General features: G+C 33.8%; 1 protein-coding gene across 1 annotated transcript in view; it reads right to left on the bottom strand.

Moving 5' to 3' along the window:
- LOC103769349 (calcium-binding mitochondrial carrier protein Aralar1) overlaps positions 1-14,436 on the bottom strand; it is a 47,786-nt gene extending 33,350 nt beyond the window's left edge. Inside the window, exons 1-3 of the mRNA XM_008936538.1 lie at positions 14,390-14,436; positions 8,871-9,013; positions 3,728-3,843 (exon numbers count right to left, since the gene is read on the bottom strand). Coding sequence (XP_008934786.1) covers positions 3,728-3,843; positions 8,871-8,980 — 226 coding nt within the window. The 5' untranslated portion in view covers positions 8,981-9,013; positions 14,390-14,436. The remainder of the gene's footprint in view (positions 1-3,727; positions 3,844-8,870; positions 9,014-14,389) is intronic.
- Positions 14,437-14,442: the final 6 nt, after the last annotated feature.

The raw sequence follows: 14,442 nt of genomic DNA, 5'->3' as shown, positions 1-14,442 counted from the left end.
GTGGGGTAATGGTTTTAAGCTAGAAAAGGGTACATTTAGGTTAGACATTAGGAAAAAGTTCTTTCATATGAGGGTGGTACCAGCATGGGTATTTAATTAAAGCATCTCTCAAATTCTTCAGCTTATCAGAGAATGGCTTTCCTTGTGGTGACTGGACAAGGAAGTACAACCAGCAAAAAACCTTGACATTCTGCATTCCAATTAAACGTCGCACAGTCCAGATCATTGTATGGTTTTGCCAAAGGGATTAATTACTAAGAATCCTTTTATTTCTAGTTAAGAGAACTTATCTTTGAGAGAAAGCCACAGACTTCACCTTTTAACCACGGTAAAAATTATCTGCTTCAACAGATAATTGCAAAATCAAACAAAGCAAACCAAAGAAGCTCGAGCAAATTTAATATTCAGGTTTGCTTTAACCTGAATTCAGGTCAAAGGACCTGCATAGAATAGCATTAAAAAAAAGCTTCCTTAGTACAACCGCATTAATTTTATAGAGTGTTTTTAAATATTTCGCTCATGTTAGGTAGCTTAGTCGGTTACATTCCATGATTAAAACCAAAAACAGTGGTTGTCAGTCTTCCCTGGCTACAGATAGCAAACCATAACAAGAAAGACAATGCATGCAAAAAAACACCCACCAAACCAAATACTTTTCTTTATCAGCATTAGCTATTACTTCTTAAATATTTTATGATCAAAGAACATTGTAAGGCTTATCAGCAACACATTTCCTGTAAAATACTAATCTAGGAATCATTTATGAAGATGTATTTGAATTCCTGAAGCATTTGATCAAGAAAATAAATGTCTTTTTTTCTCTCTCTCCATGATTAAAAAGTCATTTTCACTACACTGTCACTTCTATCAATGAGTTATTAAAATAGTAATTTTATTGCTTTTTATTCACAAGCTGACAGCAGGTCCAGTGCAGCTGAAACATGGAAAGAATACTGAGTATGCTGTACAGTTTGTGTATATGAAGTAGGTGAGATTCCAAGTTCTTGCAATGGACCTACTATACAAATACTGCAGCACACTATCTGCACATTTATCGCAGGCTTTCATACAGGATTTCTGGATGTCCAAAACTCCTGGAAAAATTTCCAAAGCAATAAGTAAGCAGATGTCATTGAAGTGACAGTTGGCTTTCCATTTCAAAAATCCCAGTTAATCATTGATATTGCACAGACAACAGATATTGATTAGCATAGCATAGCTGACAAGTATTTCTACCAAATAGTTTCTAAATAAAGATAAACTCTTTGTCCTCTTCAGTTTCTCAACTCATGCAGCAGTAATACAATTTAATTAATAGTTTCCTCATTGGAGAGTTTGAAGCTGAACTTTTGAAGAGACGAGTGGCAGACTAAGGCTACAGAAGACTGCAAGAAGCTAAAGTGCTCAAGTACAATCTGAGTCCATGTCAGCAAATAAATCCTAAAAAGAAAATAAAAAAGTACACCCAACTGGAGCAACTTGCTTTCAGATACAGAGCCGGGTCTAGAAGTCAGCAAGTATACTTACCTTTCTCCAGATAACTGAAAATTTGATTAGGTCAGGACATTTTCTGGAAATGCCATACAGTCATATCCAAATGATTTTGAGACATTCTCTCGCATCCAGCAAGCCCAGTGTTGAGTTCAAGTTAATGGCCTAACAGACTTAAGTTGATTCTGCATTTCACTCTTCAGCAACTCCACCCCATGTCCAGAGGCACAGTGCAGAAAAACCTCAGTAAATCTATGTCACTTTTGACAACAACAACTGGCTTGAGTTAGCTTTAGAATCAATACAATCACATGCATATGGCATTGTATTAAAGCTAGAAAATTTTCATTCATGTTTGCTCCCATAACCAACATGGTTTATCCACAGACTGGATACATTACACATTCATAAAAGAGAGCTGACTTGTCTGAACAATTATCTAAATTTAGTCAATTGACTAAACTTACTCCTTTTCGGTATATTTCTAATAATTTATTACTTTTAACTTCAAGACCTAATTTTATATATTCTCCTGTTTTACATGAAACTAAATTCCGTGTCTTTCTGCTTATGTGGCATGGAAATGAAATAGTGCAGGACTCATTTATAAAATAGCCTCTATAGGCCACAAGACTGTCTTGGAAACTGACTGCTGAGTTACCAAATTCTGAACATGTCATATGTGAACATGACCATTCACATTTTTCCCACACGCTTTAATTTGTATGATATGCCTAAGAAGTAAAAATAAGCATCCTATGTTACAAACAACAACAAAAGAAGGCAAAAAAGCAGCAGTAAATGTGGGAACTGTAGCACAAAAATATGTATAATTGGTATATTACAATATATCGTTAAATACAGCAACAGCTGCAATATAATTAATTCTGTAAAAACAAGAAAACCATAGTAAATTCTTAATTCCCTACAGTTTCTTATGCAAGATTTATCTGCCTTATAAAAAAATTTCAGTGTAAAAGATACGGAAAAAAATGCGCAATTTTCTGTTTCAGTTTCTCTTGTCTGTGTTTTTCTTTTAGCCTTTAATACAATGATGTGCTCATAAAAATAAAAACCCTCAGTCTGACTGAGGAATCTGTATACAGTCTGAAATTACTTTGTGTTCATTTGCAGAACCAGCTATTTCAAGTTCATGAGAGCTACTAAGTGCAGATCACCATTTTGTGAGATTATTAAATATACCATCATTAATATGTTCACACTGATTGCAGCAGTTTCTGTATGTCTTAATGACAGCATTTACTGACTTCACCTCTACTTAAGTTCTAAAAGATTTTCTTTTCAAGATGTTGTGTATCCAAATTGCTTAGTATTTGCCTCTTCAGTTAACTATGTAATTTAACAGACATCATAAGCAGTTTGTCTACATAAAAAGACCTTTGCTTTTTTTTTTTTCCAACAAGTTGCAACAATTTTCCTAAGAATGAAACAGTACAAACAGCAAGTGGTTACAAACCCAAGCACAGTTCATATTTTCTTTATTGACAGCTTTATTCTTTGGGATAGAAATAACATTTAATTCTCAGTCCATTTAATTAAAATTCTTAGCATAGATTTATCTAATTTTCATAAACATATAAAGTTTTAAATAGAAAACCTAGTCCTCCTTACACTGCAAATTTAGTAACAGTTATTTAGAAACATCATAAAGCATTAAAGTTAGTCTAAAGAAGTTTGTCCAATTATTAATTTATGTGGTTGGGGAAAAAAAAAATAAATCAAATCTTAAAGGCCATCTCTTCTTTCTGATTTTTCAAATATTTGATCTAGTTGGAAGTTACACTCATAACATTAAACTAATATTTGCTGCTCAACACTACAAATTCAAAAGATTAGACCTCCTTCATTTCTATATTGAGCTCCTACTATATCTAATGACAATTCTTCAAAGACATCTGGAGATCCAGAACATATTTTTTAAATCACTGAAGGAGTTCAAAGTCCATGACATGGAACTTTAATTAGGATAGCACTGGACAAAACAGCATTGTATTAACTACTTCAGGAACATGAATAATCTCGGTTCAAGAAAACAGAGTAAAATATATTTTGGTTTAGTGTATTTCTTAAGCATGTATCACTTGAAAGAAAAAAATTACTCATGCAGTACATTACTGCATAATATGCATTTCTATGTACCAACAGCAATGAACGATTATTACCATTTATACTATTATAAAACTTTCTTAAACTGTTTTTCTTTAGATATTCTTACCAAATGTTACTTCTCCATTGCCATTCTTGTCAAATAACTGAAAAGCAACAATGAATATCGCATCTGGAGTACATAAAACAGATTCAAATGCCAAAAATTCTTGATAGGAAATCAGCCTACAAAGGAAAGTATAGAAGTTACAAACATTTCAAAAACCTGTTCACGATATCAATGATATTTTGTATTTCGTGCTCTAGAAAACTGCATCATCCAATCATTAAAGTAAAACTCTAATAAAAAAAAGTTAAGACTGTGCACCAGAAACTGAAAAAGTAGCTGTTACATTTAGATAAGAAAGAAAAGACAATTTAATGCGAGTATAGGAATATACTATACAATGTATGTATTTTCTTAAAACAATGTATAACATTCAGAAAAAAACAAACTGGTTCAGAAGTTATTCTTTACTATGTACACAGAAAAAAGTTTACACTTCATATATAACACGAACTGCAAAGTCATGTACGTCAGGACAAGAAAGAGAAACTGTAAGAACTTTTGGACGTAATGACAGTTAGATATGACCAAGACAGGGAAGGATTTAAGTGTAACAGCATATTGCAAGATTCTGAGCTGCGTATGCAAGACAGTCACAATACAGAAACATACAACTCGGGATGCATTAGGAAAGCTGTTTCTGTGTGAGATAAGGCAGCAGCAGTATTTCCAGATAGGGTTCCCATAATATCTCTGGAATGCTGCCTAAGAAATCCAAGTCCTTGTGTTCAACACTTATAAACTCAGACTTCAATGAAGGAAACTTATTAGAATAATCATAAATAACTTTTCTTGCAGAACTCAGCTTATTCTGACTAACACGAAAAACACTTAGAAGGGATCCTAATTCTGTAAGTGAGAACAGCTGCAGAAAGATAAGTCCCAAGCCAGGAGAATATGATAAAGGACAACGTTGGCAGCAGAACAAAATCATGTATCCATAAAGATATGTAGAACAGGCATATACTGTGGCCTTTCCAAAATAGTGCAAGCAAAAGCCTTAGGTTTTAACAGTAAACATGGTTTATTAAAACTACTGTGTGTCTTCATCCTTGTAAAAATAGGGGACTTAGCTCAATGACTTAGAATTCTCCATCAAGTTACAAGTTACTGAGATCAGTTTACAGAAATAAATGATGAGATCTCTATTTTAGCATCAAATGAATTATCAATGGAAGTAAGAATTTTAATTACATGTTTTCAATTAAACAAAAAGATTACTATTTCCATAGATGCTGTTACAGCATATAGCATCACTGTAGATGATACATTTCCTAAAAAATGTACTTAATTGATCTGAATTTAGTATGCTTCATAGGAGATCACCGACTCATAGTGATTACCTCACATACACTGCTTACTGCTAAAGAGCCAAGTATAAGTCGTTCACTACAGAAAAAAAAAATCAAACCACACTATTCATTGGTTTATGTAGTCTTCAAAGTGCACATAAAGCAGAACTGAGATACTTTTAACAAGGTTACATATGTTAACATACTTGCATATATGCATTATACAGAAAATACAAGAAAAAATGTAGTGATTCTGAAAAGACTTAAGAAGTGGTAAATACTGAATTATTAAATTAATTTGTCACACTTTAGTCCCAACAATCAAAGATATGAGAAGTGTTTTTCAGATGCAAAGTTCATTTCATCCAAAGCATGATCTTGATAAAAAAGGGTTAAGAAGAAACAGAGTATCCTTTAAAATAATTGTAAATACTATAATTTCAAAATATAGTTCACAGAGAAGCATAACCTTGACATACAAATTAACTCCTAACCAGGAGGCCTTATAACTGACAGAATCAAGTGATGATCTCTGTACAATGCATTTGTAGAACCCTGAACCTGAAAGAAGCTGTCTTCAGAGGTCTCACTTTAACAGTGCCTACAGCAAAAGGAGACAGACACATTCAGTTTCCTTCCCACAACTTGCAATGGCTAAGAGCAAGGATATCCCATGATCCTCCATTATCCATGAGGGCAGAGATAACAGCAGCTGGATCAAACAGGATGGAGCTTCCCACCCAATAGCAATACTTGATACTAATCAAGTATCATTCAGTGAACCCCCTGCATTACAGAGTCCATAAAAGGTGAGTGACCTGACATCGTTATATGTAACATTTAAAACCTTTCCTTTCTTCTTATTTCTTCCATACTGTTACCATTCAAAAGCACATAAAGTAAGCCATGTGTTTACAGTTTTCTACCTTTCCTTTTTTCCTACTGCAACTCTTTGCTCTTTTTTTCCCCATACAACATAGCTTTTAGACTTTATGTAGAAGTCTGCTGAGACTCTCCATTACGTGAAACGTTAACTCTTTCTTCAGGACCTAGCTAAAGAACATACTCCTAAATTCTAAGAACAAAATGCTGATAAAAAGAACACCCAGAAACAAGCAATTACAATGAAGAATTTTGAATGACTATTGGGAAATTTTGAAGGTTTGAAAGGAGAAGAAAATCTTTGATTTTAAAACTGCAGTACCCACTTATCTTAACTGACTTATGTAATTGGGAAGCCAGTTTTGCCACAATATATAAGTATATTTCTCAGAGAGGATATTTTCCTATTTCAAAACTAGTGCCTGCAGTCTGAAGACATAGGAATGCTTACAGCATCAGTGAAATCCCATTGTATTGAACAGAGAGCAGACAAGGCAGTTTAGGCCAAATGCTAATTTAGAACTCACCACATTAATTTCTTAGAACATCTATTTGTAACAATGAGGAATAAATACTTTGAAAGTGAATAGTTCCTTATCTGTTTTAAGAACTACCTTACAGAGCTCCACTAAAGCAAACCAGTCTTGTACTGTAGTAACAGGAGAAGGACTGTACTCTGGAACAGTTAAGTAAGGATCAAGTTACCACCAGAATAAAAGTAAAACAATTCTTAAACATATGCCTACCGACAGCCAGTACCAAAATGTGCTTTTTTAAGTGCCAAACAAACATAAATTAAATTTTAAAATATTAACAAAGAAAACTTAACAACAACACTTTGAATATTTATTTGAAGGCCAAGCAAGGCTAAAGGGAATATGATAGTAGATAGAGGAATGAAATTTCATAACACAATCCAAAGCTTCTCAATTACTTGCTGTGTGAGGTTGAGCTGCCATTTAATTTGCAAATGTATGTAGGGAAGAGGACTACTAATACTTCCTTGGACTTCTTACAGTAACTTTAAGTCCTTGAAAAGATGTAATGCATTCCAGAATTCAGTTGAAGATTACAATAATTATTCATGCCACAGATTAAACTCTCTGGGCAGATGATACAGAATCTGAATGTTCATATACTACAGCTCACCACAGGAAGAATGTGAACGTAAAAGTAAACAAATAAACCAATGATGATGATGGAATATAACACGTATTTCACATTAAATACAAATTAGAGTTAAACACAGATTAAAACATTTAGGAAAATGTTTCAGACAAGCATTCAAACAAACATTCTGCACTGCAGATCACACAGTAATAACTCCCATTCCCACTGATTCCATACAGAAGTGGATAAAGCACTCATACCCATTTTTTATTATTTTACTTAAAATATTATCCAGATTTTAAAAAATAAAAACAACAGTAAACACTTACATTCACAGGGAAAGTAACAAAAAGTGATGCCTCAACGTAAAGTTCTGCAGTAGCAATAAAACAAGTTATTGAATTCTTACTGTAAGAAAGATCCTTTTATAAGACTTTTTCTGAAGAACTTGTAAAAGATAACCAACATCTTTCAAAGAAACAAGATACTCAACATGTTGGTTTTCTAGTCACCAATTAGACTATTATTTCAACAGATATATCCAAAAAACCCTCTTTGTTTCATAACAACACAACAAACTGCGGTCATGCTTGGCAAAGAGACAGGTTATTTGGATTTATCAAATGTGTATCTATTAATCAAATATCTATATTTACCAGATGTATTATCAAAATGCTGCAGCTCTATAAAAAATAATATGACATTGATATAAGGAAACTAACGTGAAGTAGAAAACTAATAAAACTAACCATTTATATACATAATAATATGACATCACACAGGAGATCCTACATTTGTCATTCAGTGTAAAATGTATACAGCTTATACAATTTCATTTGTAAAGCAAAAATATTGTGCAAGCTGCTCAGGATACTATGCAAACTAGTAAAATATTCTAAAGCAGAACACAGGAAAAAAAAAAACATCTGTGTGAAGTCAAAGGTCAGATTTAGACTCACAAATCCAAGGAAGCTAAGGGGGGCTTTGAAATAGTACACAATGCATTTGTAAGTACTTCTTGCATTTACATTTGTAAATACTTAAAAAAGCATTGTGTACTGTTTTAACAGCAACTTTCTCACTCTTTTCTGTAAAATACCCACTCCCACATTCTTGGCCTAATTTCTGATCCATCTTGACCTTCTCATTTCACTTTAACAGTGTCCACACTTCCTACTGCAATCCAAGGACAAACCCAGAAGCCTACATACAGCAAGAGAAATGGCCCCTTTGAAGACAAGTGAGTTCGAGGGTACTACTTCAGTGGAATGGACAATTTGTAAATTAGTTTCAGAGAACTGTCTGAAAGCAAGTAATATTGTCTGCAAGCAGAGTTGGAAAAGCTTTATGTGGTGTGATCTTGACTGGGCAAACACCTTTTTCCTTCTTAGATTCATTAGTGTCTTTCCTAACAGCCAGTCCTTTAAAAGAGACTTCAGTGGGTTGATCTGAATTGCGTTCTAGAGAAATAAGAAAGCTTGTCCGTATTTCCACGTTTTACTCAGAGGTACTAAGGACTCTGCATTGCATCTAATCATGGATGTGAGTATACAGAAAAGAACTTTTCCAAGGCAATCACACTATGTTAATCTTATTTGCAGGCTAACTTCCTCTGCATTTGTAGCAATTGTTAAAACTCCACTAAAACAAACCTTAATTTACAAAATGCACATTAAATACATTTTTTTTCCCTAATTTCCACAAACATATAGTCTATTATACTTGAGGAAAAAAATTTACTATCTAAATAAGCTTAAAGTGTAATAAAATCAATAATGTTTTAGAAGATGAAATTACCAAACTCATTCACTCATGCATTTACCAATACATTACAAGCTTCTAACGGAAAGCAAAGTTCTCACCCATCCTTAGTTTGATCTGCCACTCCAGCCAACAGCTGCACTGTTTTAGGATTGTAACGTGAATCTGTATAAAGTCCTAGGTATTTTTGCACAAAATCTTCTGGGGTCATGTAATGTTCACCATCTTTCTCAACACTGGCATACTGGAGTAAAAATAAAAAACAAAACCACACAAACAAAAATCAATCGATTTAGGTGCTATTTATCAGTGATTATCAAACTAGTCTCTTTACTGAGTATCACTTAAAATGGTGCACAACTATCTACACGTAACTGCTCTGAAATTAAATGGCTTGATTAAACTAATAGTGTTGCTATACTAGTTGCATACCACAATCAATCAGATTATCCCCATATTACAGATGTGTTCACATAATGACCAATATTTTCTAATAAAAATACAGTAATGCATTTTCAGAAACTGTCAGGTAATTTAATAAACTTATAAAAATTACAGCTATGCTAATGTAATTTTGCATTTGCAGCTACACTGTTAAAACACAGCACATAAATTTTCGTACCATTTCTAGTGGCAGGTACCTTCTAAATTAGTGTTCTTGATCATTATTGTAATTAGTTTTGAAAATATATACTACTTCTTTTCTCTTTTTGTGAGATTTTTTTCAGATTATTTTTTATCCTGCAACTAATAGGTTGGCCATTTAAAAATTCACACCCACAGAGACAAAAAGGGTTTGAGTCAATGTAAATGTATTAATTTGATTTTTAGTTTTAAATTTATTAACAATGAATTTTCAAATTAAAAAATGCAGGAAAATTTTAAATTATTGAATCTAAATATTAAGAAAACTTACTAAAAATAAAACAATCAAGTACATCTTTATTACTTACACACTAAGACAACTGCCACATGCCTGTATCCATATTCTTACTGATCACTTTTCTGTTTCAAATCATTAATCACTGGCTCTTAATTGTAAGTCAACTTTAAATTAATTTAAACATCCTCAGCTGTCCAGTGACACCAGATAACACAAATCTTGAACTAAGAGGCAACAGGAGTAGAAAACATCACAAGTGATGAATAAAAGGGATGTGTACTACACAAGTTCATACCCCTCAGATCTTGTTTCAAGATGGCAGTACAGTTGCAGAAAAAAATTTCTTGTATTTTATTTATGATAGGACAGTAATCTTGGAAATAAAAATGAAGCTTTCAGATTGCCAAGTTAAATTATGTTTACATCCTAGAACACAGAAAAGTAGCTCACAAAAGACTTCTAGTTTCCTGAACTACTGTGACCCAATCCAGTTTGATGATGACATTTCTCAGTAGTTTTGCTCACAAACTCTGTAAGCAAGCTTATTTAATAGTTTAAAATCCATCTCTTCTGTTCACTCTCTGGTGTACTCTACTTGTACACACGGTGATTGAGATGCAGACCTTCAAACACACATAGAAGTGTGTGGATTTTGAGAAAGCAAAGTTACAAAAATGTGCAGTTGCTTCATTAGAATTTCAGTAGAATTTTTATTTGCAATAGAAGTACTGATTTTTTTATTTATCTGTAAAAATCTAATTCAACTTTCTAGATTCTATTCATTAAAGGAAAACTACACAAGCATTCTCTGCAGATAAAGAAACGGAAATGCCCCCCAACCCTACAGTGCAACATCTACACTACTGAATTCAAACTCCCGTTAATGGCCTCATCTTTAGTTTGTAACTTTTCCATTGTAAACTCCAGTACCTTGATTCAGTTCATGCTGCTTTCTGTGGAAGAGTAACAAAATGAGCCCTTACTCTGCCAGGACCCCACAGGAATGATAATGTTAACAATAAGACCTACACACAATACCCATCAAGATGTAACGCTTCATTACAGTGAAGGGGATCACTCACACATCTCATGCTTCTCTCAGCTGCGCACCCCAAGCAATTCAGTCAGGACACTGTTTCAGTGTACAGGAGCTTGCATCAGCACCAATGCCTGCTGAAGCCACCTCCCATAGCTCTCTCCCAATACCAGCCCCACGCATATCCTCATCACCTCTCCCTCTTCCACCCCATAGCTGTGATGACAGCTGTTTGCAAGACTCCACTCTAAACCAAATTATTGAACTAATGCAGAATTAAAATAGATGATTTCCACAAAAATAGGAACACAAAAATCACTGGACAGGAATCCTTTAATTCATCACTGCTGCCAACATGCCAACATAATGAAATTGTGGCTTCACTGACTCAGCTCAGAAAAGTTCTCTTCTCATAGACACAAGTGACTAAAAAATGCATTATAAAGCACATTCTGCTGCAAGACATGCAATCCAAAAAAGGTTTTGTGTATGAAGTACTATCAAACATGCAGACTATTGAGTATATCTTCAAGAATAATGGAATTCAACTGTATGACAGTAGAGTGCATATCAAGGACAGTCAAAATCTAAACATCTTTTTTTCTTCAAATACCAATTTATCTGAGTTTATTACAAACAGCAAAGTGTTTTACAGTAAACTGTATGTAGGAAGTTTTATTAAAAAATTTCTGAGACAAAAATAATTGACAGATACATTGAGCTCCATGTGAGGTGGTCACGATAATTTGAAAGAACTTGGCAATGAGCAAATAAATTAAGGCCTGACGAAGGCTGTTGTCTTTTGGCAGGTGTTTACATTTGTCCTTGAGTTATCGTTTCACTGTGCAACTTTAGTCAAGAGCCTTTTAGCACAAAATCTGCAATTGTAAATTATATCTTAATTTGCATATAAAACATGACATCCATTATATCTGCATTTTCTTGTCTTCAATTATTATTACTTTATAACACAAAATTCTTAGCACTTATAGACTATCTCAGGGAAACACTCAATGAATTTACCTAAGACTTTTTCTTAAACACCGCCACATAAAATGAAAACAAAAAAAACTACTGTCTAGTTGTACAATATAGTGCTAGGTACCATCACACTTTTATCAACAATGCTTTCTTTGAAAAATTGGTTAGTTTTCAATTTAAATGGTTTTCCCATCCCAGTGATTTTATCTAGGCAGAGGAGAAATAAGTTCCAAAACAAAAAAGACCTATGAGTACTCTTAACATATTTTCTTTTAAATTAAGGTAAACTAGGAGCCAGAGATTCAGAATATTTTTAGGGGATGTTTCCTGTATTAAAATTAGCAATTCGTTCTCCTCCACCTTGCTGGAACAGGTTCTACTCGCATTCAGCAGGCAGGGAATAATTCAGCTATATTAGCCAAGGGCTGACTGTGTCTTACCTAAGAAAAGGAATGAAGGCTCACTAAGAAACCCGGTAACTGTTGCTCTGCCTAAGTCTTTTATCCTTCAGTGAATATCTATTTTGTTCTTTTACAGTTGTTACTGAAGTCAGTGGTCAGCAAATACCCAACAGAGAACTTATTTGATGGTGACCAAACATGAAATTTCAATGCCTGTATTTCATAGTTCCAGGACTACATAGCCTTAATAGCACACCTTTTCTAATACAAGTCAAACTCAAGATTTTTAACAGTTTAAAATAATAAAAAGAAATATAGAACAAGCTTTGGAAATTCTAAGGGAGAGGTACTTATCAAACATCCATTAAGATACAACTCAGACTGGATGGGCAGAGGACAGTATCACATTAAAGGATACACATGAACAGAAGGAAATTTAAGTACACTCTCTGTGAATAAGGTGGATGACGAAGAGGCCCAGAGTTCACATCTTCCCTTCCACTTAGTTCCAAGAGAAGCCAAATTTAGGAAGGAATGCACGACCTTTAGCTGAAGCTCACAGAACAGGGCAGCAGGCTCAGCAAAGAGCACAACATATCTGACCCCTGATGTGTGTGACACTAGCAGTATTTCATAACAAGACTCTCTACAACTTAGCCTTGGAAACAGCAGGTTCTCTTTTGAACTTTCTTAAGTTTGCAATTAGGTTTGCTTGCCACCTAACAAATTAAAAAAAAAATAATTACAATTATAATCAAACATAAACCAAAGTAAACTCTTTCTATGCCAGAGTTTCTGTGCTGTTTCTTTTTTTTTTTTTTTTTTTTAAATCTCTCAGACATGAGAAGACAGGAGAGCTTTTGAAGATTACAAGATAGATGTGGAAAAGACCCCAAAGCTGGTTTAAAACTACCCACGACTACCTGCTTTTTAAGTCAATAAAACATGTATTGTCAGAGATACAATTTCAAGATCTGGTTGTACAGTGTTGTTTCTCTCCACTTTTCCTTGTATGACCAAAATCAAGGACTTCAAACAATTATTTCTTTCCAGAAGCAAGCACTTCTATTGACTGGAAGTCAAGAATCATAAAAAGTCCAAATTTCCAAGCTGAACAGAGTTATTCAGACACCATGTTTCACTTTTTTTCAATCAAACATGTGAAAACTATCTTGCAAAAGGTTGGGAAAGAGCTGTGTGATGTTCTAGAACCATGCATTTTTATATTATATTAAAATTTATTTTAAAAAATCACATTTTCATGTTGCATATTAGCGTACTCTACCGTATTCCTTATCTACAAAAGCTAAATGTCATGCCAACAATAAATGAACCTGTGATGAAAGATTTTGTACTAGAAACTAGACACTGGACTTTCATGGTTTAATTCCAGCATTGTAAATTTTAACACTCCAGCAATGTTACCAGTGTAGTCCAGCATGCAAAAGCAAAAAAACACCAAAATGATGGCTGGAATGTAACTTCTCTGTCTCAGGCAAAAATGTCTGTCTACTTACTGTATGTGGAAACTGTTAGATAATATGGTAGGACCAAAAGACAGATGTCAAAGATTAAATAATAGATTTTATTATTTACAGTACTAGCGCTAGTACTTATTTTTGTATTCTTTCCCTTTTCATAGAGGAAAGCTTCTTGAACAGGCTATGTAATAACATAAAGGGAAAGGAAAAAATGTATTTCAGTGATTTTGGAAATATCAGTTGCCCAACTATGGATCTAAAACACGTTTTTTTAATCCATCTGCCTGATTCAAACCTTATTATCAAAGTTCCAGGATTAACAGGATTTTCCTCTCAGATTATGCCTCACTCACTGCGGTGAGTGGAGAAAGACTTATGCTTTTATTTATATATGTTTATTCTAAGGCACTTCAGATAATATTATGAAATTTATCAATCATAACAAATCAATTTTAAGTTCTAAAAATATTGCCAGTCAGTCAACCATTTGCAAGAGGAACATATATAAACCCCAAGAACAAAACATACAGCCATGGAAGAATTCTTTAGAAAGTTGCAAAACTGTATATAAAAAAAAAAGGACTTAGTTAGAGTTATAATTATTTATTAATAGGAAATTGGAAAATACTTCAGAAAATTATTTAAGATTATGATTTGGAAATGGTTAAGCACAATCTGTGTCAGGAGCAACCTCTCTCAGCCTGACCCTTTCACTATACTATGCCAGCAAAGTGAACTCCTTTCCTACAAAAACAACCCATGTGTCATGCCGTGGCAATCCACTGAATGTCCGAAAAATAAGTCTGTCACTCAAACAACACTACACAGATATTTTTACCTGCAAAAAAATATTTCGTAGCTCAGTAGGATCCGCTCTTTTGGTCGATTGCA

Source organism: Merops nubicus, unplaced genomic scaffold, assembly GCF_000691845.1.
Source record: "Merops nubicus isolate BGI_N331 unplaced genomic scaffold, ASM69184v1 scaffold11533, whole genome shotgun sequence".
Lineage (NCBI taxonomy): Eukaryota > Metazoa > Chordata > Aves > Coraciiformes > Meropidae > Merops > Merops nubicus.
Note: the sequence above shows the minus strand (reverse complement) of the source record. Positions and strands in the feature narration are given on the sequence as shown.